The 26,276-nt window shown below is 42.1% G+C and overlaps 1 protein-coding gene across 1 annotated transcript in view; it reads left to right on the top strand.

Moving 5' to 3' along the window:
• Positions 1–19,680, top strand: part of OXNAD1 (oxidoreductase NAD binding domain containing 1) — a 31,415-nt gene extending 11,735 nt beyond the window's left edge. Inside the window, exons 5-8 of the mRNA XM_024197905.3 lie at positions 6,052–6,193; positions 10,107–10,349; positions 18,401–18,509; positions 19,253–19,680. Of these exons, the coding sequence (XP_024053673.2) occupies positions 6,052–6,193; positions 10,107–10,349; positions 18,401–18,509; positions 19,253–19,407 (649 nt within the window). The 3' untranslated portion in view covers positions 19,408–19,680. The remainder of the gene's footprint in view (positions 1–6,051; positions 6,194–10,106; positions 10,350–18,400; positions 18,510–19,252) is intronic.
• The last annotated feature ends 6,596 nt before the right edge of the window (positions 19,681–26,276 follow it).

Raw genomic sequence — 26,276 nt, 5'->3', positions numbered from 1 at the left:
ACTGCTTAGGCCATTCTGTGGATTAACTGTTGTGACATTTCCCAAGGATACCCAGGGCTTTAAGGCTCCTTGCTACCACCTGTCTTTAGCATGAAGAATCCTTGTCTGTGCCTTTTGGGGGTCAGCTCCCCAATTCCACTGGCCATGAGCAACACAAGTACTCCCCTCTAAGCCTTGCAAGTCCCGTAGTTATTCTACAGGTAGCAATTGGCACACCCCAATCCTCTAGCCCTCTAATCATCTCACTGGAGTGCCCAGCCTCTCATCCACTGGATGCTTGCAGTGTTCACGGATTTGCTTTTTCCAAAGAAACAGTGTACCCTAGTTTACCAATTCCACCTCCTCTGCTGAACGTGGAGCTCTTAGATATATTTATGGTGAAATCAGGAATAAGTTTCTTTAACAAAGCATGGAGATTCAAAGTAATAGCAAATAGAAGTATTGGAAACAAGAATGGTTACATATAAAATAAAACCATAACATGCATGCTAGACCCTAAACATAATTAACAAGATATTCTCGTGTCTAATTAAGTTTTGCTCACCCAAAAATCCTTGCCGCGATTTATAGCTAGGCTGGCTGTGATCCTCCTTTTATGAGACAAGCATGCTGTCAGCTTGCCTTCTCGGTGAAGGACCTGGGGGTGTCCTTGCATCCCAATATATAACAGACCAATCCTTTGTATTTCTTCATAAACCAGAGCACCCCCTCACCCAGGTGTTTGTTTCCTACTGGGAATTCCCTCTCTCCTAGATTTTGCAATCTCTTAGTTAGCCTGTGGCTCAGTAGGCAAATAGGCATCCATTGTGAGGTGTACAATACACAGATGACCAGACAAAGACATAGGTGTCTGTTACCTCCTGCCTGAATGGAACATTTCTGAGTTATGTCACCTGCCTTAATTCAAGACCTCAAGAACATAATTTTTAGTATAGATATCTAACTCCTTAAATATTATTTTTGTGTACATTTCACAGTGAGTATGATGACCAGTGGGCTACTGACTCTCAGTAGGGACCTCACATGCCACCCTTCGGTGAACTATTATGCATACATCTGCCGGATACCTGTAAAAACCTATGCACCTCTGTGCCCTCTGCCAGTTGGCACCAAGCAGTCCCTGGGTCACAATTGCTATTTAAACAATGTTACAGTTTTAGGAGTGTTAGAATTTTTCAGAATCAGGAGGAATTCCATGTTTCAATTCAAATAGTATTTTGTAGGATAAGTTACAATCTGGACCTCTCACTCTTGACAGTGAGAGACAAGGTGGATGAGGTAATATCTTTTATTGGGTCAGTTTCTGTTGATGACAGAGAGAAGCTTTCAGGCTTACACAGAATTCTTCTTCATGTCCCAGATCTGAAGAGGAGCTCTGTGTAAGCTCGAAAGCTTCTCTCTGTCACCAACAGAAGTTGGTCCAATAAAAGATATTACGTCACCCACCTTGTCTCTCTGATATCCTGGGACCAACACTGCAAACAGCTCACAGTGGTCCTTTAACTTTTTTTTTTTTTTTAAACTTCCTGTTGGCTTAGTCCAGCTGGAAACTGCTTTTGCTGGAATCAAAGTTTAACTGCTAGGGTGTTAACAGCATGTGTTACCAATGTAGTCTTAATATCCAGACTCTTAAATTTAGAACCAGAAAAACAAGATGTTGATTGCAATAATTTTTGTTTGTGGAGCATTTTGTTGCAGTTTTTGCACATGTGGAGTGACGCATATTAAATTATTGCTTGCCAGTTCTTCAAAAAACACATTTACCCATCAAAAATGTTTTAGCAATTATCACTCTGAAAAATGAAAGCTTTAATTATAATTACTCTTTTCATATTCTTTTTCCTTGAAAGTATTCTAAGGCTGTTTTTTGGCATGTCAACTTCTCTGTACTGGAAGCTATAAACCGTGGTCATGTTTTCTGAGGAATAGTGCCAAGAATAAACAGTTTTCTGAATAGAAAAGCCTAACATGTCAGTGAGATGCCAGAGCTAAAGTTTGTCTTCATAGTATTAACACAGAAAATGGAGCTTTCATAATCTTGGTTTACATAAGCAAAAAAAGTTGATTTGTTGTCCCAGGATCTAATAGACTTCTGTTGTCTATCAAGTTACAAGTAATAATTAAAATGAACAAGAAGAGATTTGTTGCTGTAATAAGGAATTTTTGAATTTGATAGATTGTGCATGCATATGTTTGTTTCTAAGTATCATGAAGGGCTGAAGGACAAAGGACCAGTAACTTCAAGCTCATCTTAATACTTCTAACTTCTTATTCCAGCAACTGTTGGATATTTATCTCTTTTCTGAATCTTTGGCTTTAAAAACTTTAACAGACAAAGGAGGATATGTGACTGAGACATACCTATAAGTTTACAAATTCTCTTTCCTCTTTTTAAATGCAGCATCTTCCCTTATCTTGGCTTCCCCTTGTTGGATATATATGTTTTTCTAGAATTACTCCACTTAAACCGTCACCAGTAGTGTATTACTTTGAAAGTCCTCCCATGTCCTCTCACACCCTGGTAAAGTAAGGCAAGCTTTCAGAAGCAGAAGTCAGTTCAAGATATTATATTACAGCATAGTATGTAGCCCATTAAAACTTCTGCTGTCCATAGTGAGCTAAGTTTAAAAAATTATGTATTTTTTAAAAAAGGTACACACTTGCGTAAGTAATATTTTAGAAGGTTAAATCTTTACTGAAAATTCATGCTTTTTAATAATTTTTGTTTGAATTTGGTGTGATCTCAAACAGGGTTTTAAGAAACTAGTAATTTCCCCTGTACATAACCAGAATACTTACTTTGGCATGATTGTGGACCGTGATTTGTGGTTTAAGTGCCCTCCATCCTAGTCTGAGCATTCCAGTTTATTCCTTTCCTGTAGAGGGTGGTACAGAGCTTTAGTATCCTCAGTTGAGGTGTTCTTTGGTACAGTAAATATTGCAGCGCAGAATTGAATCACCTTTACTCAACTTCCCAGTCTAATTACTTAGAGCCTGTTTACCAGAGGTGCTGAGTACCTTCATTTGTGCTGACAGCTCCATTTGAAGGCAATGGGAGCGGCAGGCACTGAGGAAATCTGAAAGTCAGGCCCTTAATTTCTCTAGATTAGGCAGTCTCCTCAGGCCTCCTGTCCTGTAAAACAATGTTTCTCAGCCTTTTCAGGTTGGCAACCCAAAAATGTCATGACCTCCCTACATTTACTATAAAAGAGTAAAAAATGTGTTAATGATAAGTCTATGTAACTTGTGTGTGTTTTTGAGAGATTGATGGAGAATACTTCTCTCTGAAGGGTAAGGGTGTGCTGGGAGTGGAGGAGAAAGATTTTCTGTGCTTTAGATAATAACATTGCCAGTGCCTTGCCCCCTAGCGTTACCCCCAGCTGCCGTTCAGAATCTCTTTTGGGATCACAACCCACCAGTTGAAAACATCCATGCGATAGAAGCTAAGCCACACTCCTCCTACCATCCTCATTTAACTAGCCAACTTAATGACTCATTGTGCATTATCTGGGGCTATTAAAGAAGCTGACAGACATAATTTTGATCAGAACTGAATATTTACTTTACAGCATTTTGTGCGGGGTGTCATCTCAGGCCTTAATTGACTAATTCGTCATTCTCCCATATTTAGCAGTCTTTACCACAGTGCTCAGTTCACGGAGAGAGCAGCCCAACTGACCTTAACATAAAATTTATAATAGAAGTCAGAATTTTGGTATTTGCAGCAGAACAGTGGGAATATGCTTGACTGCTTAAATATTAAGGCAGCTCTCTTTGGGAGTTTGAAAACTACCAGTAGAAGATTCTGAGTTAAGACCTGATTTTCAGAGATGATGGAACACAGCAACTCCCATTGACCTTGATTGAGGCTCATAACTTCTGAAAATTACCCCTAGCTTTCTGAAGTTATTTAAACTGAACTATGAGGTATCTGTCTTTCATTTGTGAGTACAGCTGGAAGAAAATGGAAGACAAAGAATTTTAATGTTGAGCATTGAATTTGACTTTTAGCTGCTCTGAAAGTAACATGACCATATTTTGCAATACAATGTGAAACACATTTACTAAGACTCCAAATATTTTTAGTAGGCTTCTTATATTATTTGATACATTGTTGTTCTATAGCTTTACTAGCATCATTTGGGAATGATCCACATGCACAGAGAATCCCCGATGGCAAAGGCTTGTCTTGTAACTTGCCAGCCACTGATATACCTAGCCTTTTACAACATGTTAATTTCTGAACTTTAAGTTCTTAAGTGTGTGTTCTAAATTTAGTTTAGACCAGGGGTCTCAAACACGCGGCCCGCGGGCGGCCCTCGGGATGATTTTCTGCGGCCCGCAAGCCCCTCGCAGTCCCCCCGCCCTCCCCCAATGTTTACCGGACGGACGTGCACCGGGAGCAGGGCAGGCTCCCTGCCTGCCTGCCCTGCCCTGCACAGCTCTGGGAAGAGGCTGGAACGTGGGGAAGGGGGGGCAGAGGGGCTGTGTGTGGCTGTTGCTTTAGGCAGCGCCCCCAGCAGCTCCCATTGGCCGGGAACGGGGAACCGCGGCCAGTGGGAGCTGCTGGAGGCGGTGCCTCAAGCAACAGAAACACACAGCCCCTCCGCCCCCCCTTCCCCACTTTCCAGCCTCTTGCGGGGGCAGGGTAGGCAGGCAGGGAGCCTGCCCTGTCCCTGGTACGCGCCGGGCCAGATCCTGCCCCCCGAACCCCTCCTGCAGCCGAACCCCCTGCCCTGAGCCCCCTGCTGCACCCCGACCCCCTGCCCTGAACCACCGCCTCACCTCGCACCCCTCCTGCATCCCAACCCACTGCCCTGAGCCCCCTGCCACACCCCACACTCCTCTTGCACCCCAACCCCCTGCCCTGAGCTCCCTGCCGCACCCTGCACCCTGACCCCTTGCTGTACCCCTCACCCCTCCTACACCCCACACCCCAACTCCCTGCCCTGAGCCCCCACCACACTCCACACCCCTCCTGCACCCCCTGGGGACAGGGAGGGGGGCAGAGTTGGGGTGGGGATTTCGCGGAAGGGGTTGGAATGGGGGCAGGGAAGGGGTGGGAAGAGGCGGGGCAGGGGCGGGGCCTCATGGAAGGGGTGGAGTGGGGGCGGGGCTGAGGGCGGGCGGGGGAGGTGTCAGTAATGCGGCCCTCGGGCCAATGTACTAGTCCTCATGTGGCCCTCATGGTCATTTAAGTTTGAGACCCCTGGTTTAGACCAACACACATTATAAAAATGCTTCTTGTATATGATCAAAATGTTGTATGTCACTAGAGGGAGCTGCAGTTTAACATGTAAAGCAGTATCACTTATTTTAGTGGCTTTCATTTTTTGACATATAAAAATAAATAGGTATGTAAAGAATTTTTTAACAGTCATATTTCTTACTCTCAGAAGAGTGCATGTGTATGTAATTAAAATCTGTTTTCCTAAATTAGTTTTCCAATCCCTTTCCTAGTAAGGTACAGTAGTTTGAAAATCAAAGGGAGAATTCGTGGTGCTGAAAACGGTGGGAACTGGGTCCTCTGGCTGGACCATATTGACTTTTAAAATACATAGCTAAACTTAAGTAAATGACTAATAACGTAAGATTGTAGTACTCCTTTTTTATACATTGTACTTAAGCCTCAAGAACAACCTAGAAATGTGCCAGTATAATACAAATGTATTTTACTTTCTGGCAATCTGTGAAGAAAAAGAAATAATCCTGTCCCTTTACAGTCGTAGGTGAAAAGAATTCTGATTTGATGGCATTACTCAAGCTGTGTTCGGATGCCAAATGCTTCTTATTGTTAAGCTAGTAATAAGAAGTGGTTACTCAACTTTGTAAAAAAGTTTTGTTCAGTTATTTTGTTATCGAAACATACAAATACAAAAACTGCTAGTGTGCACTATCTCTGTTGGGTTCTGAACCTTATAGAAATCAAAATGCATACGTTTTGATAAATACAGAGTACTGAGATCAAGCCAGCCATTTTGAGTTGGAGGAAACTTGGTGAACGTTCTCTTGCCTTGTTTTTAAAGTTTCTTTTATTTAACTATTTCTTAGGGTAGATTTCTTTATTCCTAAAGTTGCTGTAGTTGGTGGATTCTCAATATGTTCCAGCCCTGGTCTACTGGAACAAGAGGGAGTATTGGAACTGGCAGTAAAACATACTGTACATCCTCCTGCTCACTGGATTCACACTCAGGTAAATGATATTTGCAGATGATTACAGACTGAACAAGTCATTTTTCACTTAGAACTTGATTCTTTCCCATTGAAGTCAGTAGCAAAACTCCCATTGACTTCAGTGAATAGGATATGGGCCCTTATTAATACACAATTTCTAAACATCTCATTTAATTGGCCTTAACATTTATCTTGAATAAAATAATCTGCTTTGTAAGAGGCCGTGAAATAACATAATTTGCATGTGGTAACCTGAGTCTAAAGTTGTGATGTTCTAACTTGTTGGTGCCTCTTTTCTGAATCTTGCTCTTAGATACAGCTCTGTTATATTACTTAGCTATATCTAGCATCCTGTATTTGTGGAACTTTCCAGCAATCATGTGTAACTGAAGGGTCACAGTTAGTAAGTTTAAATGTTTATACAGTTACAAATGGTTGACAGACAAAAATCATATGTTATAAAAGGGACCCTTATGTCAGTAATACATAATCGGTAAAGCAACACAATACTTCAGAGATGACAAAATCCCAATACTCTGGATTACATTTTGAGACAATTTAAGGCCCCTTTCTTTTTGTCATGCTAAGAGTAGTCTGATTCTTTTCCCCCCTGCTGTTTTGTGATGGGTACTTCTTGAGGCCTTGGAGCATTTTTTATCCTAGATTCTCCTATTTACCACAGTTTAATTATGGTCACAAGATTTCCTTCCACGCTGTCTGTTCAGATATCATCCCTTCTACTTACTATCCTATGCCTATCGTCCATAGTTCTCTAAGTGTGGCTGCAAGGTCTAGGCTAACAGATTCTTCCAAGGTTACAGCCATTGCTGCTCTGTTTATTGACCAGAAGAGTCACAGTAAAAAATCAAGCAGTGAGAATCCCCAGGTTGATCCTAACCCAGCAGTCACCATGTGACCTTGCACTGCACTTCTGCTGCTGTTAAATCAAGTTAGTTTCATGCATCGCTGGACTTTAAATGAAATGACTTATTTTGAAAGGCTGTGTAGAAAATGTAGGACCAATGTCACTGGCTACACACTTAACGAGAGTACACAGGGACGTTTCCTATTTCTTTGGTGTTGCTCAGTAATACTACTGAAAGCCTAACTTAATCTTCCATCTCTGCGGCATCTCTGAAGCTGTTATCTGTCCTTAACACTGCTGTTGAATTTTCTAGGTGAATTCACAGGAAAATACTCAGTTCACATGTAAACTAGTTCAAAAGCTGATGCTGCAGAAGATTCCTCAGAATATGAACTGAGTTTTCTATTAAGCAAGTACTTTATTTCTGTAATGAGGAAAGGGGAAGGAAAAATGTAATGACCTCTTTGAATCCTGTGACACTTACTTGGTAGGGAAGCCGTGAGACTTAATCAATTACATTTAATTTGTAATGCATTTTGAGATTCCAGGATAAAGGATGCTTTAGAAATGCTAAATATTATCTGTCTTATTTACTTATTGCACCTGATTTTTTCAAATTGATTTTTTCATAATTAACTTTTAATACCTTATTTATAATAGTATATTTCATCCTGCGTGTTTCCAATACACTTATAATCTTAACAACTTGAAGAAGACACACTTCTGTGGATAAAGTTGTAGTGTAGTTTTTTTGCTGTTGAATCCATCTTCTTTGTCTCTCAGCCTACGCCATTTCAATGCAATGCTTGAAATTTTAGTAGAATATGCTAGTTCTATGCTACAGGGTGATGCTTCCCCACCAAATCACCCCAGAATTAATAGTCTTCACTAACATGGTGATTCTTAATACACCTCTAGCCCTGGGCTCTTTAAATCCCCGCTGAAGCCCTGCCACTGCTACCCTGATATAACGGGATTTCACCTATAACGCGGTAGGGATTTTTGGCTCCTGAGGACCGCGTTATATCGGGGTAGAGGTGTAATAAGCTTCTTCTCTAATGTGGTTTCCATTAGTATGGATGCATAGGTGTGTCTTTCTTATCTGTCAGTCAGGTTATTCCATTGGTCCCTGAACTGCACAGGGGGCTGCTGGTGTAAAAAACAGTTGCCTAACTCAGAGCCCCGCCCCCTTCTCCACTCTGAGGCCTGACTGTGCTCATTCTACAAGAGGCCAAGATGGTGAGGGATACAAAGTGGACAGGGGCGGGCACTTTTGTCTCTTCCTGTTTTATTTTCTGGGAGAAAGTCTGTCTTCCCCTGTTCCAGGTACTTCTTGACCTCTTCTGAGGCCTGGAAGAAAGAAGGTGCCTCTGTGAGGCATGGAAAAATGGAAAGAGCCTGCCAGTGTGCTGGGAAAAGGAGGAGGAACTGGGCTCAAAAATAACGCATACAGATTGCCTAATACCACTTGACTGGCAGATAAGAGGAACTCACTCTTTGTCCACATTACACAATACAATTAGCAAGGAAAGAAACATTTTGGGTTTTAGGGTGATGATGATAATTACTTTATGGGCCTCCTGCTTCCTTACAATCCCAGTTGTGTGTAACACTCTGCTTCAAAGGATCTTCTTTTCTCATCTTGGTACAGGTAGTCTTTTGGGGCTTGGACCTTTACTAAATATATGCCTGTCACTGATGGAAATCTACTCTTCATGGTAGACCTGGTTGAGACAATGTCACTTAACTCTACCCAAGATTCACCTTTTTGATTTTGCTTTACTTATTGTTTTGTAAAGCACTCAAGACAGTAATTTCTCGGTCTGCTGGAGCCTGACAAGTGTCTACCTTAATCTTCAGGTTCACTTCATAAATGGTTTTGTAGTAGTAGCATCCCACCAAAATGACAAATAAGGGTCAGTCTTCTAGCCTGCCTCAACATTTTTTTGTTTTGTTTTTTCTCACCTTAACATGAAGTGATTTGGCCTCGTCTGTTTCAATTGCTATTTCCTGATAATAGAAGAGACTTTCTGGAGGCAGCGCTTTTTGTCTGTGACTGATGAATTGCTGTTCCTGGTGGATTTTTTCTCCCCCTTTTCTTGTATTTTTACCTCTCCTCCTTTTTCTGTTTGTTCCTCTTTCCTGTTTGTTCTTCCCCATCTGTGTGGTCTAGAGTCAGAACATAAGATTCTGATCAGGAGTTCTGTCTTCTATCCCTGGTTCTGCTACTAACTCGTGACCTTGCTTAATTTTTCTATCTCAATTTCCCCCTTCATGCAAGGGTGTCAGTCTGGAATTGAAAAAGCTTTCTCATATTCCAAGGGGACGTTACCCCAGTGTGATATACTCAGGGCAGTTTCACTTTTCCATGTATTAAACTTTCTTTGCAGAGTTGCTCTCAGATACTACCTCTGTTTGTATATGACTGGAATTTTGATTTTGAGGGGGAAAGGGTAACATTTTTACCCTGTGGTTTTTGTAGTTGTTTAATAAAGCAGATAGAAATATCACTGTAAGAGAAGTTTCTTTTAAGGGGTTCTCTCCTTTTTTGGAGTGGCAGTGGGGAAGACAGCCCTTTTTAGGTCCACACAACTGCAGCATGACTTCCTCCCGTGGCCTGGCTCCTTTTCCCTTAGCAGAGCCTTTCTGAGAATAAGGGCCCTGGACTTAATGGGAATCTCAGACTTTAACCTTGGGTCTTCACAACAACACACATTTTCATTGTGTAAAAATCCTAACATGAATCACTCCTTAGTGTGAAATATCCTGCATCAGCCCTCATGGGGGAATGTCATCAGTCCTTTATCAGGGCCGTGCCTTGGCCTGAGGGCAAAAAATAGGCCCCTTCAGGGCATTCAACCAACTGACTTCAGATAACTGGGTTAATTTTGAGTGTGTGTTTTTAAAATACTTGAGCTTTCCCTCATGGTAAAATATGTAAAAACTAACAATGATTATCTTATTCTGAAGCCCAGCTTGTCTTATGACTTAGCGCTGTATGACGACTTGTATTTTGTCCTTTGCTTTTAGTTAAAGTTAAAATATTATCTTTTTTTTCTGCCCCTAGTGCTCTCTTGACTCAGAAGTGGCTCTGCGAGTGGGAGGCAATTTCTTCTTTGATCCTCAACCTGCTGACTCCCCTGTAAACCTTGTGCTGATAGCAGGGGGAGTAGGAATCAACCCATTGTTTTCCATACTGCTACATGTAGCAGATTTTCATAGAAATCAAGAGAGTGAAGAAAATGGGTATAAAATGGGAACAGTGAAGCTGTACTATAGTGCAAAAAACACAAATGAACTCTTATTTAAGGTAGGTAAAAGGAAAGTAGTTTTCTTGAATTGTTTGTTCTTTTCAGAAGGCTTCTTGTTCAGTTGGTTTGTATCAATGTAGTGAGGAGAAGTGCTTCTCATAGACCAGGCCCCTCTTGTGCTAACGGCTCTACAAACACAGAACAAAAAGCCTGTCCCTGCCCCATTGACTTCCGTGGTGCAGAATCAGGCCCTGTATGTGTAAATTTTCTGCCTTTCCCCCTTATTGCTGTTTTATTGAACTTAAATACCTCTGATTTACTTTCTATTTGGGAACATCTGACCTTATGATCCAGTATAATGGTTGCCAAAGAGACAATTGAAAGTTAGTCACAGGTTGTCAAGTCGATCTATAAAACCAGTTCTAATGGAAAATGTCTTCTGAAAAATTCTTGCTAAAATTACGCACAGGCGCATACATGTTCATGCATCTTCAAGGTGCCCACAATTGCAAAGATTACATAGTCAGGAAGCAGCATCAGTACATGCGGGGGAACTTCTAAACAAATATAGTCTTGTGGCATTAACCACAGTTGCAGTTAAAGCACAAACATTTCCAAAAGAAGCCTTCCAAATTTCTAGTCAAAAAGCTATGATTCTTGTACAGCTCTAAACAAATTACCTCCTCAAAGACAATTAGCCAATTTTTCAAAAGATGCATCTTATTTTTGATGCCTCTATTTCTGAGTACTCTTCTTAAGATACTGATTTTTCTTTCTTTTCAAGAGCACTCCTTGACTTTAGTTGGAGGTGTGGGTTCTGATCATCATCCCTGATAATCAGACCTTTGGTATTTAAAGCTGAGTATATGAAACTAGTGACCACTCTTGAAAACAAATTGTATAGTTACACCGATGGAATTTCAGAGACGCTAGGGTTCATCTTTTTTCAGATTATGTGATTCACATTCTTGGCTTGTACAATAAGAATTTATCAAACTGATCAAAATTGTTGCTTCAAAACATTTTTGCTCCATGTAAACTGTAACTGAATATTGAAGTATTACACCCTGTTGTGTGTGTCTGTGCACATCGAATGGCTGAACATATTTATTGGTATTGTTTCAAAAGATTTGGTGAAGGTAGTGCTGATGACTGTTGTTGGATTGATAGCCCTGCAGATTGACATCCTTTTCCCACAGAACAGCAGCATGTGTTATGCAACATTATTTTTCAGCATGCAGAAAAGGTACAGATATCCTGTGTGAAGTGCAAGTTTGCCAACAGTATCCCACTAATGTGTATCAGAATCCTGGTCCAGAGATTAAAGGGTTATTTGGTCTCCTTTGGCTACATCTGGGTGTAAAAATTGTATGGCAGGCCATGAATGCTAACAAAATTGGGGGTTGGAGTGCAGGAGGGGCTGAGGGCTCCGGTTGGGGGTGTGGGCTCTGGGGTGGGGCCAGAAATGAGGAGTTCAGGGTGTGGGAGGGAGCTACGGGCTTGGGCAGGGGGTTGGAGTGAGAAGGGGTGCAGGCTCCAGCTGGGGGTGTAGGCTCTGGGGTGGGGCTGGGGATGACGGGTTGAGGGTGCAGGAGGGTGCTCCAGGCTGGGACTGAGGGGTTTGGAGGGCAGGAGGAGGATCAGGGCTGGGGCAGGTGGTTGGGGCCACGGGGGAGGCCCCAGGGGTGCAGGCAGGCTCTGGGCAACACTTACCTCAAGCAGCTCCCGGAAACAGCAGCATGTCCCCCATCCAGCTCCTACGCGGAGGCAAGACCAGGTGGCTCTGCGCGCTGCCCCGTCCGCAGGCGCCACCCCCCCCCCCAGCTCCCAGAAGCAGTGGCATGCCCCCCTATGGCTCCTACACGGAGGCGCGGCATCGGCCATGTGGCTCTGCTCACTGTCCCGTCAACAGGCGCTGCCCCTGCAGCTCCCATTGGCCCCGGTTCCCGGCCAATGGGAGCTGCAGGGGCTGGCGTTTGGGGCAGGGGCAACATGCAGAGAGCCCCCTGGCTGCCCCTATGCGTAGGAGCTGGAGGGGGGACATGCCACTGCTTCTGGGAGCTGCGTGGCAAGCCCCTGACCCCGCTCCCTGGCCGGAGTGCTGGAGCAGGGCAAGCCCCTGACACCGCTCCCCGGCAGGATCTTGAGGGACAGATTAAAAGGCCTGATGGGCCGGACGCGGCCGTAGTTTGCCCATTCCTGAACTAGGAACTGGAGTAAATTATACATAGGCCACTAAACAGCTGTCGTATAGTCATGACTTGTTCATTACAGAACTGGGCTGGATTTAGTGACCTAATGGTGAAAAGTTCTCATTAACAATCTGCTCATTGCTATTGATACATTAAAAATAATACTATTTCAACCAGTGGAAAGAAACTTTTTCATAGAAGTATAGTGTATTTTTATCTCTATGCTCTGCCTTACTGATGTACCCCGTATTTTTTTTTTTCTGTACCATTGTTGACCTGCTATGTCAGACATGCCAACCCTCCCTTATTTTCAGTAATCTCTTGATTTTTTTTAAATGTAATTATGAAATTACTATTCCAGGTTTAAATCTATCACTTTTGCAAGTGCGCACGTGTGTGTGTGTGTATGTGTATATATATACATACACACACACATACATATGTATATATAAAATGTATATATAAAATGTACGCCTGTGTCACTAACCACCACTCAGGTCCTACGAATATAGCAAATAATGTTGTGGCCACTGTGAGGATCTGATAGGAGGCAAGCCGTGATGGTTTAGAATGGGTTGGGGCACTGCTGAATTAACTGTCCAAACCACAGGCTGCGTGTCGTGCTCTAGCTGCCCCGTGTATACCCTGCTGGACTATGTTAATGTGCTGTATGTACCTAGAGCACGCCAGGGTCGGGGGGGCCGCATGCGGCAGTGAGAGCACAACACGTAGCCTGTGCTGTGGCCCTACAGATAATCACTGCAGCTTGTCTTCTATTAAACCCTTACCAGGGAGTCTGCAGGGGAGGAGAAGCCAGAGGGGTGGGAGGAGGCAATGAGAGTAGAGAAGGAGAGAGGGAACATGACAGAGGAGAGAGCAGAGGGGAGGATCATCCTGGGAAGGAGGTTCAGGACGAGGACTGACCAAGATAATTGAAGGCCCTAAGTGGCATAGGCAGGCAGCTTTCCGCTTCCCTACACCTGCCTTTGACCATAAACATGGAGGGGATGTTGGAGGTCCTGGTTTCTTTAGGTGGAGGGGAAGGGAAGGGAGGTGGAGAGAGAGATCCAAGCAACTTCCCTAATTTTTTTTCCATAAACATCTCTAAAAGTCTCAGAGCAAAGTTGGCATTTCTACTATGTTTTGATTATGTCTGGATGAAATAAGCTGAATTTTATAACATTTTTTTTAAATGTTACTTTTTTTATTTGGTTACATAAATTTCACACCCTGAAACGCCAAGAGACTGAGAATTTCTTGCATAATTTGAAAACACAAAAAGTCACCTTTTTTGCATGAAATTTTGCATATGTGAATTTCAAATAATTGGGTTTGGTCAAATTTATACTGAAGAGTTTTGACAAAATTAAGAAGTAGAGATGGTAGCATATGGCTGGGAATAATGCTTCCTTACATCACAGGGGGTGCTAAGGATAAAAAACATTAGCAATTATGAGGTGTTCAGAATTTGCTAATGCTAGGTGTGTAAGTACCTATATAGATTTTCTTCAAACAACATTTTTTTAAATTGCTTCTGTTTTCCTAACTCAAAAATGTGAAAACACAAATTAAATGGGGGGAAAAAACTGTTAGTTCTGTGTTTTTGCCAGCCCTAGTTTTGATCAACTATCATGTTGCTGCTACATCTCATAATACTATGTTGGTTGTTTAGTATAATATAGTCCTTGTGATAATACTTTGCCGTCATCTCAATGTTTATGTGACAGTTTAAGGATTGAGTAGTACAGCACTTGGATGTAGGGTCACTGATAACACTGTTAGTGTCAAATCAGCACAGCTTCCATAAGGGAAAATTGTCTCTCTCTCTAATGAGTTAGGTTATTTGAAGAAATCAGTGGCTTTTGGTCATAAAGGATTGAAGAAAATAAACACTAGGAAAAGGGCAAAGATCTGGGTGGATATAAAAAATGGCTGATCAGTATGATCTGCTCCTCTGAATGTAGATAAGTAAATGGGTTGAATGCCTGAGGCTGAGGTCACTACTGGGTTTGGTTTAATATATTAATGACTTGTAGGAAGTAGACAGTGAATGGGTGAAAACTCCAGGTGAAACAATATTTTGGTTTGCAAAGACTGAAGTTTAGGAAACTCTCAGATGTATTTAAACACATTAGGAGATTGAGCAGCAAGATGGCTGATGTACAGGTTATCCAAGGTAAAATGTAAGGTGAAGCCTGTTAGTATAACATTGTCTAAAGTGCTCACATCCGCCGGTTGCCTCTGACTTCTATTATTCTCCTGCATGAGAAAAAGAAAGTCAATGTGTGTAGGTCACTGAAGGTATCTACCCATTGCATAGCCAAATTAGAATAAAATAATTTTTTGCATATGAAATTAGTAAAATAATGCAGAAGCTGTTGTGACATTTGGCAATAATTTGCCCTCATCTAATGGAATGTCTGCATGTTTGATCACAGCACTTTAATGATATAGTTACAAAGTCAAGGAAGATGGCTATAGGAATGTCAGGGCTACTTTTATCCAATGATTGTATAGTGGGGTTGTTTAGTGTCTCAGGGACAGGAGTTAGGGGCTTAATATATTAAACTATGCAAAGAACTGATGAGTCCCTCTTCTTAGTTACTAAAACCCTGTTGCCTAGTATGAGATGACACACAATGAAATTAAAAGGCAAGATATTTAGATATAAAAGGTAATGTTTCTTACTGTGTCTGTAAGAAAAAAATCTGGAAATGGTATGATGCTTGCCAGCAAGCCCTCTGTTTGTCATGTCTATTTAGATTACAAGTTCTTTGGGATTCAGACCATCTCTCACAATGAGTCTGTATAGTGTCTAACACTACAGGGCCCCTCATTGGGGCCTATAGACTTCATTGTAATACAAACAATAAGCAATAAATCGGGGGAAAATGGGTAATTACATGATCCTTGTTTCTCAGTTGTGCTAGGCAAGTCAAAATTAATCAAACCTTATGCATCCAGTTGAAAGGTGGATTGTCTGCAAGACTCAGCAAAGAATTTTCGTTCTACACGCAGTGTTGCATAATTAAACCAGATGCATCCTGCGTGGCAGAGAAGGTGTTTGCTTCCACTAAAGCATCTCATGTTCTTTGCTGCTGGGGGCAGAATAACACACTTGCACCAATAGCTTCATTCCGTAGAGTAATTACTAATGTTCCTGTGTGGTTTATAAATATATACCATTTTGAATGGGGGTGGAGGTGTCAATATTTTCTAAAAAATCATCTTCTGCAATTTTGTGAGAGCATAGCCTTTATATTTGAGCATTTTGCAAGAGAACAGAGTGTGATAATGAGATGTGACTAGAGATTGCATTGCCACATTTGAATGATTTATTATGCATGTTCTTTCTTCATGATCTCTTGAAATTTAGCCTTCAGAATATGTATGAAAAATCTTTGATAAATTTGTACACCGGGCTGGGGCACGCATGATCATTGCTTGGTTCTCCTTGTTATCATGAGACAACCCCATATTAAACTCCCCAGGAAACCTTTAGTGCTTCAGCAAGGATACAGAGGACCCTTTAACCCCCAAGAAAAAATTACTTGCGAAGTAGACCTTTCTTTCTATCACCTTGTCAAGTTACAGTAAATCATTGCTCTGACACTTATTCTTTTGCATGCTCTTCAGCAACTTCATAGGCAGTTACTGTTGCCCAACTCTTTGAAAATGTAGCTCTATGGTATATTACCCACTATATACATTATACCATATTAATGTAGATACTGCCAGTCTCTGCTTAAATAGCTGTCTCACGTTTCTTTTAATGTGAACGTGACTGTTCTTCCCTTCCCATCTCCCAGTCACTATGAGAAGAGAGATCTTTTCCCCAATGGGGGTCTCATTGTCCAGCTGCCATATCCATTTTGTACATTAGTTGTCAACTGGCAGATTCAGACAGACAGAATAAAAAAAACACCTCTGATGCACGGATGCTGGGGAAGCACTGCCTTTCTCTGCACCAGTTTTTGGCATTGAGGTGTGTGCAGAATCATGGCCTGCACTCCTTGAGAGTGAATATATAGGCAATATATGTACAAGTAAGAGGGAAGCCTGTGAATCTGCTTGGGAACCTGCTTAGCCAGGTCCTGATGTCTCCAATTTTTGGGAGAAGATTTGGTTCAAAAGTACCCCAGAACACTGCACAGTTCCATATTCTGTTCAGAAGATAATCAGGGAAGTAAAAATGGGTCAGTACGAGGGGTATTGGCAGAGCTGTTTGCAGAATTGTCTGTCTGTATGCCTTATCCTATTTGAAGTCCTCTTACTTTCATGAGCACTAAAGTTCACCCCAACATTAAAAACAAGTCTTCAAAGTGAGTTCAAGAACTTCTTTATATACCTCTCTGAATATACACTGGAGTCAAGCTTGTTCTCATTGACTGGGAGACCCATGACAGATTACTCATGGGTAAACAAACAAATGATAAAATAATCCAGGATACTATATCACAGAATGTAGTTCAATTTTACTTCATAATAATCTAGCAAATATCCTATAATATACTTTCTTTAAAATGAATTTGTGGAGCACTGCCAATGCCCTTTACAATTACGAAAGCCCCAAGTAGCTTAGAATCTAGATCAGGGGTGGGCAAACTACAGCTCACGGGCCAGATCCAGACCGCCAGCTGTTTTAAGCCGGCCCTGGAATTCCCGCTGGGGAGCGGGGTCTGGGGCTTGCCACGCTCCGCCGCTCCAGCCAGGGAGCAGGCTCAGGGGCCGCTCCACGCTGCTTCCAGAAGCGTAGGAGCCGGAATGGGGACATGGCTGCTGCTTCCGGGAGCCGCTTGTGGTAAGCGCTGTCTAGAGCCTGCACCCCTGAGCCTCTCCCCGCATCCCAACCCCAGCCCTGATCCCCTCTCCTGCCCGCTGAACCCCTCGATTCCAGCCCAGAGCACCCTCCTGCATCCCCAGAGCCCGCACCCCCAGCCGGAGCCTGCATCCTTTCCCGCACCCCTGCCCCAGCCCTGATCCCCCTCCCGCCCTCCAAAATCCCCAGCCCCACCCCAGAGTCCGCACCCCCAGCTGGAGCCCTCCCCCCGCACCCTACTCCCCCGCCCCAGCCTGGAGCCCCCTCCCGCACCCTGAACTCCTCATTTCTGGCCTGACCCTGGAGCTCTCACCACCTCCTGCACCCCAACCCCAATTTTGTAAGCATTCATGGCCCGCCAAACAATTTCTATTCCCAGATGTGGCCCTCAGGTGAAAAAGTTTGCCCACCCCTGATCTAGATAGTAACTAATGAAGTCGTAGTCGAGAGACTTCATTACAGCACTGGTCTAGTAAATTTTCACTGAGAATTGGCATGAGGCCACTGGGGTTTTGGTGAGAATGATCACACTTGTGGATTACAGAATTGAGAATTAGTGAGTTTCTACTCAGGGTATTAATAGGATTCAAATTTATCCTGTAGGTAGTTTTAATTTTTTTTAAAATAGGCTAGTAACATTACCAAGGGGAGGTGGTTCCAGGCTTGGACCTAAAGGCTGGACAACTGAAATGCACAACTTGTTCATTTTAAAGTAAAAACATCAGGTTTCTGGAAGGTGGAGGGAGGAAATGGGGACCAGTTTGCCTTTTTTGACAGCTTCACAGTTGCAAGAGGAGAAGCCACAAAAGAGCGGAAATAGTTATAAGATGCAAGTGTGGTTTAATTACAAACAGTTGCAGAAACGGAGAAAAACATCAGCAGTATAATTGGTAGCATATTCAGATTCCAGATAAAGAAGTCCAAAGTCCTTAAAAAGTTCTGGCTTGTTAAACTCAAACCATCAAATTCTTAAATAGAGAGAATTTGATGTGCAGAATCTTAGTAGATAGTACAGTCAGCCGTGTTCTGGGATTCTGTGCACACATCTGCTTTGATTTAATAGACTCTGTGGTATGACCAAGTATGTTTAACATTCCAGAATAATATCTTTGGTTTGATGAACGAATTTCCTGGAAAGATCACATGCAGTTTCCATGTTACCCAACAGAGTTCACAAATCTGTGAAGAACTTCAGCCATATATCACTGGTACGTACTGCAGTGATGCCTAGAGATGTTAAAGTAATTGGTTCAGTGGGAGTTATGATCTTAGTGTTATTCAGCCTATACTTTGAGAGGTTTGATGTGCATAATCTAATGTTTTATAATATCTAAAAAAAAAAAAATCATACAAAATGGGATAGGTGGGAAAATTAGTACGTGAGAAACATGAATGATTTAATTGTATGTACTTTTTGGTCCTCTGAATCATCTCAAGTATGCTTGCACAAGTTCTGTTACACTTATGGCTGAATTGTTTCTACTTGCTGTTAATTCTTATTTACACTTCATACCCAGTCCTCTTCTCTGCGCGTTCAACACTTGTATTTACTTTGCTTAAAGCTGTAATGACAAAGCAGGATAAACCCACAGCCTTTAAGGTGTCCTTGGCATAGAGAGTGATCTATTCTCAATGAAATATGGGATATTTTAGTTGTACAGTATTGTGTTACTGTTAATGGCAATTGAAGAACTAATGTCCTGTAAATTGACACTGTGTTTTCTTAAACACTGATCTAAGCTTTCAGGTGACTAAGTGGTTTTGGATGCCTGTGTGTGTGTGGTTTCCTAACTTGAGCAACCTTAAACAGGCCTGATTTTCAAAGGGCCGGTGTCGAAACGCCAGAATCACTACTCCATGTTAGAAACTTTAGGCCACTGCCTTTTGACATGCATAAATATCTGTCTTCATATGAATTTCTGTTCTTAACTATGTGTGTTCTCTTTGGTAGAGGGAAGAATATCTGAAAAGGAACTAGAAAAACATGTGTCTAAGGATACTTTATGGTACATCTGTGGTCCACCTCCAATGATAGAATCTATATCCAAACTACTAGAAAACTTTGGTGTTCCTACAGACTGCATTTACTTTGAGAAGTGGTGGTAGCAACAGCTACTTAGCAGAAAATAAAAACTGAAAACAACTAATCTATGTATTTTGATAAATAAAAAGTGCCTGAAATGCACAGAAGATGGACTCTACTATGACCTCACTGACTGCAAGACTTCACTATACGCACATGAAATCTTCTTGTATTTAGTAACAATTCCTAAATTATCCTATAATGCACTCTGATTTGGGTCATTACTGTTTTATTGTTTTTGGAAAAAAAACAATGTATTTTATATTAAAGACATGAGCCATTTGATTGTTGTATTTCATTCATTTGCTATTGATTGATTTGTGTAGTACTCTTTTTTGTTAATTAAGCAGCTTTTAAAACATTTAAATACTATTTTCATTACGACTATAACTTAACTTGCAATTAACTAAATGTGTAAAAATGACCAGATGTAGTCTGTAATGTATTAATTCAGACCATAATTTTGTAAGCTAAGCAAGGCCAGACTGGGTCACTAGTTGGTGAGGGTCTCATCTCCCAGCTGTTGCAGATAGTGATATTGACACAATACCAATATTGACACAATTCCCAGAGTCCTATTTAGATGCTGCAGCCTGATAAGGGTGCTGTTTTCCTGAGACTTACATCTCATTCAAAGAAGAATAAACAGTTCTTGACCACTTCTGGGTATTAAAGATCCTATTCAAAAGTCTAGAGTAGTCTCAGCTTCTCTTGGGCTAATTCTAAATTACATTCTGCTTACCTAAATTTTATTTAATTGGATAATTTACCCATTCACTTTGTTGTACAAGGGGAGAAAGCCATTTAGAAGGACTTCTGTATGCCACTGCCAACTGTATTGGTGGTAAGTGACAAGAGTGGTATACTCTGGTATGAGTATAGTTTCTAATTATGTGAAACGTTTGAGGCTATCAAAGTGCTAAATAAATTGCATAATACAGTAGAACTTCAGAGTTATGAACTGACCAGTCAATCACACACCTCATTTGGAACCAGAAGAATCAAGCAGCAGCAGAGACCAAAAAAAAGTGCCAAATACAGAATAGTACTGTGTTAAATGTAAACTACTAAAAAAATAAAGGGAAAGCAGCATTTTTCTTCTGTATAGTAAAGTTTCAAAGCTGTATTAAGTCAATGTTCAGTTGTAAACTTTTGAAAGAACCACCATAATGTTTTGTTCGGAGTTATGAACATTTCAGAGTTATGAACAACCTCCATTCAGGCCCGAGGTGTTCATAACTCTGCTGTAGTATGATTTGTTAAGATATTTAAACATGCATGTGATTTGTTTGTTGAAGACTTTTCTCTTAAGCTTGATAATGAGTTTACTGATTTTCTCAGCATCCATGCAGAAGAGAGAACTCCTTGAAAAGCAATTATACAGGACTCAATTATTACAAAAAAGACACACTCACTTTCTTTTTCTGCAGTACATACACATCCCTTCTTAAAGATAAACAAATAAATGGAAAAGAGGTCACAAACATCCATCTTGCATTTGCTTCCCCACATTCATGTAGGAGAGGTACGTATCAATTCTTTTATTGTTGTCCATATGGATTCCACTCGTGCTGTTTGTACACCCTGTGCTTTTGGCCATCAGTTTCACTTGGGGGCCATACCTGTGCCCTAAATGTCCTTGCACCTCCAAGTCAAAGGGCATAAAGGGTGGAGAAGGCCCAACCATTCTTCAGTTCCTTCTTGCTGCCTGTAGCAGTGAAGAAGGATCCTTGCCATGTCCATCTGCTTCTCAGCACCATGTGCTAATATTAGTTAGTAGACTTTAGTTGTTAGATTCCAAAGCCAGAAAGGACCAAGGTGATCATCTAGTCTGACCACCTGTATAACACAGGCCATAGAATGTCCCCAAAAATAACTCCTAGAGCATCAATGAAAAACAGCTGATCTTGATTTAAAAATTACTAGTGATGAAGAATCCACCGTGACCTTGGTAAATTGTTCCAAGGGTTAGTTTATATAGATAGTTCTCTGCCCATAAGCTCTCTTTAGGCTAGAGCCCTCCCTGTACAGCATTATGGGAGAAGTAAAATCCCTGGGGTTGACAATGTGTCCCCTCATTCAAAACTTCAGTGCCATTTAATGTCCAGCACTCCCGATGCCTCTCTTGCCTGGTGGAGAAACATATTCCTGAACAATGTTATATATGTCACTCCTCTCAGCAAACTCAGAAAGGTGGAGGTGTCTGCCCAGTATTGTTCCTCCTCGAACTTTCAATGCAAGTCCTTGAAAGGAAGGATGCAACTTGACCACAATCCTCCAGTTAGTCCCTCTCCATGAGCGATTGGTGAGTCGGCCCCAGTCATTCCAGTATTAACAACACATCAGTCCAGGTTGGTTGTTGGTGCTGGACCCATGTCCATTCTAGCATTAACAACCTCAACAGGCATAAAGGAGCACTACTCTAGAGATGAGACAAGGCACAGGTAACTTCCAGTGCCTACCATGTGGAGAAACAAGAGTCACCAAACTTCTTACTTATCTTAGTCTCAACACTCTTAAGGATAAAAAGCAGCAAAAGGGCCCCTCTGGAGTCCTGGTACTAAGAGTGTCAGTGGTTCCTACTAAATCTACTGACCAGCCTGCGTCTTCTGCACCTTCCAGACTTAGATTCTCCCTCCCCAAAGAGGCAGTACAGACCATCACAGCCAGGTCAACTAGTGCAGCCTTTGGTTCTGGAAAGACAGAAGGAGGAAAGCAAAGAATAGCCTACTTTCACATACGTTCATCCTGCCCACAGGAAATTCATCAGATTCCTAGTGTGGATCTCTTACTATTCCTGTCCTTTGGTCTTTCCACAGTACTGAGGATATTCAACAAATACTTGACAGTTGTGGCAGCTCTTCTAAGGAGATAAAAGATGAGGGTTTACCCTGGCCCATACATTCATTACTACCTGATCCAAGGAAGATCACCCCAAAAGGATTCAAATAATCTTAAAGCTTTTTTCACTCTGAGCCTCAAAAACTGAGAAGAAGTCTCACTTACTGTGACTTAAAGCATAGAGTTCATAGGAGCAGCGTTAGATTACAGATCAGTTAAAGCTTACCTTCCACCAGGAGCAATTCCAAATTATAGTGACTCTCATCGACTGACTTAAAGCTCACTTAGACACCAGGGAGGATATGCCTCAGATATTGAGAACAGTGGTCTCAAGCACTTATGTGTCACAGTTTGTCACAGTTAGCCTACACTCCACAGATGTGCGGTTGAAATCAGCGTATTAGCGGGCACCACATTGATGTATTGGGCACAGTCCCTCCAGAAGTCCTCTCCTTGTTAAATTGGTGGTAAGACCACCCTCGGGTGTACAACGGAGTAGCCTCTGCACCTCCACCTATGAAGCCTGACAGCTGATGGCTCACCTTCAAATTTAGGAAGCTTCCTTCTTCCAAATTCTGTGGGCCCTGCGGGAAACACAGCTACATATAAACCACTTAGAGCTTAGTGCCATCCACTTGGCATTCAAAGCCTTCCTACCTCCATCCCAGATATAGCCACAAGCCAGCTGCTGACAGCACATTATGTTAGGAGATAGGGAGGACCAGTTGGCTCTGGTCTTTGTCTATTTACCACCAGATCACACCACTGCTCCTGCATCTGCCAGAGATTCAGAACTCGCTAGCAGATCACGTCAGCAGACAGGTCTCAGACAACACCGAGTGGTTGATCAAGAACCAGTGCTGCAGAGAGTCTTTCACAAACAGAGCTCTAGACCTATTTATTTGCCACAGACCAGAACAAGCAATGCCAAGTGTTCTGCTTGAGTAGGGGGGCTGCAATCCAAGCTCACGATCAGACACTTTTGTCATCCCCTGGATACTGGAATTGAGGTATTCCTGCCCCCTGATCTCCATGATACTTAAGGACTTGAGGAAACTGACGCAAGAGGCAGGGTTGATGATCATGAGACCTCTGGCCAGTGGCCAAGCAGTTCTCGTATTTGGATCTGATGAACCTCTCAGTACCTTGCCTCAGTGGTTCTCAACCTTTCTGGACTACTGTACCTCTTTCAGGAGTCTGAGGCCAAAGCTCTGCCACCCGGGGCTCAAGCCCAAGCTCCACTACCTGGGGCTGAAGCATGTAACTTAACTTCGTGGGTCCTGGGCAGTTGCCACCCCCTAACACCGGCCCTTCACTTGCAACACGCGTAAACTCATCCTACGAGCTCCCTGGGGGTTGCAGCCCACAGGTTGAGAAACGCTGCTCAAGAGTTGATGTACCCCCTGGAAGACCTCTGCATACCCCCAGGGGTACATGTACCCCTGGTTGAGAAACACTGTCTTATGTGGTCTAGCTGACAGATCCTACACCCAGATCCAGCTTTGTTACATTTGACTGTCTAGATGCTTGACTGGATGATATCACCCAAAAGTGTCTGTTCACCTAAAGTTCAGAGCATTGTGCGGCAAAGCAGGAAACCCTCCGCTAGAATGACTTAGAAAACTCTCTTTCACTTAGCTTTATATGTGAGCATATCAGCACCAGTTTCTTTAACACCCGTTTCAGCGCTATTGGCCTATTTGCTATCCCTGAAGCAGTCTGGACTTTCAGTAAGCGACAGAAGTGTTCATTCAGTACTAACAGCTGTGCATCACCCTCCTATCCAGTGCCACATATTTTCTCACCCTACAAGGTCTAGATTCTTTAAGGGCTCTATTCATGTTTTTCCTCCAGGCAGAAACCCCCTCCCCTGAACCTCAATATCATAGTAACAGTATTGATGAGTCCCCAATTTCAGCCATCAGCAACCTATTCCCTTAGCCTCCTATTGATGAAAATTGCCTTTTTAGTAGCCATTACATCAGTTTTAGAGGTAGAGGAAATTCAGGCCTTCATGGCAGGTTCCCCTTATACAGTGTTTTATAAAGATGAGGTTACTTTCAGGCTTCAGCCCAAGTTCTTGGCCAAAGTGATTTCAACGTTCCAAATGAACCGAGGATGGAAAATTCGTTACTAATTTCCTTTCTGGGACTGATTTCTCCCCCAGTGAGTTACTAATAGGCTGTAGGGAACAGTAAGGAGAAATAGTAAGATACCACTGCATACACATGAATCATCTTGTTTCCAAAGGATGCGTCACAGTAATGAAGAGCTAGCTGGTAGTGTATTGATATGGGTCCATCTAGCAACCTTGGCAATTTCCTGTGCGGTAGTTGCTCTTTGGGTTCAGGTTGCTGCCATAGAGCACTGAGCTAGTTAGGGCTTTACATTGTCACCTGTCACAGTAATAACTGGTCCCTGTAGCTCCTATTGCTTTTCCTGGGGCCAGAATGGTTCTCTGATGCACCATTTTATTCTTCTGGCAGCACCATCCCTATCTAACAGCATCCACAAATGGGGGTCTCCTACTACCCCTGACAACGTTGGAGCCCCTGGAAAAATTAACTACACCACCTCCCAGCACTCTGGGAGAACTGATTAGAAATATTTGCTTTCTATGGGTCAGGGCTGCGGGAAGGCGTCAGGTGTGGGATTTGCATTTGACAGCCAGAATTCCCACAGGCAGCAAATGTAAGTTTAAATGGGTCAGTGTGGCAGCCTGATGTTGCTGTTTTAAAGAAAAATAGTTGCTGGTTTGCTCACACCAGAAGTGCAGTGGGAACAAAGCAGTTGTCCACATAAATAAATGTCAGGATGTGTTGTGTTAAAGAGATCAGAACTGGCATTTCAAAGCTTAATTTGGAGGGAAGCCATCATCTGCCTGAAAAGTGAGATTCTGTGCCATTGGCAGTGCTAGAGCCCTAAAGAAGAGGCCAGAAACCAGTTTCCAACATGCTTTCCATTTCCCAATTAAAAGTCAATCTTTAAACATAGATTCCCTATGACTCTTAAGCCATTAAACTGGGTTACACTATATCAATAGGGCATATTCTCCCTGTATCACAAATACCATCCCTTTCACACCCTGCTCCCTCAAACTTAAACATTAACAGAAAGTTAAACCAAGCTGGCCACTTAACAAATGACATTTCATATCCTTTTGTAATTATCACCTCCAACCACACCTCTGGCATCCCATGTTATATGCAGATTGAGACAGGGACAAGGACATGTCTTGTTTATTCAAAGTGGTTATTTACATCTAAAGTATTACAAAAATAATTTCAGCAATATGAGACCATCTGCACTAATAGGCTCAGAACTAAGATGTAATTCAAAAAATAATCAGATTCATAATACGTTTTCTTACCTTGTGACCTTTTAGCCTGTTGGTGAGCGCGCAGGTTTCCTTTAATTACACTGCACACAGAACATCTTAAATTCATACACAACATGGTTGTAAAAATTCTGACCTACCTGGAAAATTTTCTTGTGGTCCAAAAATCCCCATGTAATTGCTACACTAAATTATGTTCTTTAGACTCATCACTAACTAGTTGTTTGTGGTGATTCTTTACTTATGAATAGTTTGGCATCTTTCTTCTGCAGCTTAATGGTGTAATAGTGAAACACCAGCATTTTCATACCACATAGTAATTTATAATTCATTTGCTCTGAAGCCATCTTAATGGAAGAATTATTCATGCAGCATAGACACATGCAGGCCAGTAGCAAGAGTGTTTATTTAGCCTATAGTGATAGGAAACAGGAAGAAGCCTCTGCTATTTAAAGGGCACAAATGTAAAGAGAAACACCAATCATCCTGTTGATTGTTTTGAAGAAGCAATGTAGTGTTCAAGCTTTGTGTGGTAAACAGGGATAGGCCGTTACTAGAAAAAGTGGGACACTTGAAAAAACAATTTTGATTAATTCTTATATGTCTTTTTAAAAAATGGTTTTCAAGGTACCCTTGTGTTGGTACTCTATTAAATTTAATGTATTCCTAATTCCTTTTCTATCAGTCATGATGAGCTCATTTAGTATTGTGGGT

The sequence above is a fragment of the Terrapene carolina genome, unplaced genomic scaffold (genome assembly GCF_002925995.2).
Source record: "Terrapene carolina triunguis isolate 2854851 unplaced genomic scaffold, T_m_triunguis-2.0 Scaffold84, whole genome shotgun sequence".
Lineage (NCBI taxonomy): Eukaryota > Metazoa > Chordata > Testudines > Emydidae > Terrapene > Terrapene triunguis.
The sequence above is the reverse complement of the archived record's forward strand: the minus strand, read 5'-3'. Positions and strand labels throughout refer to the sequence as shown.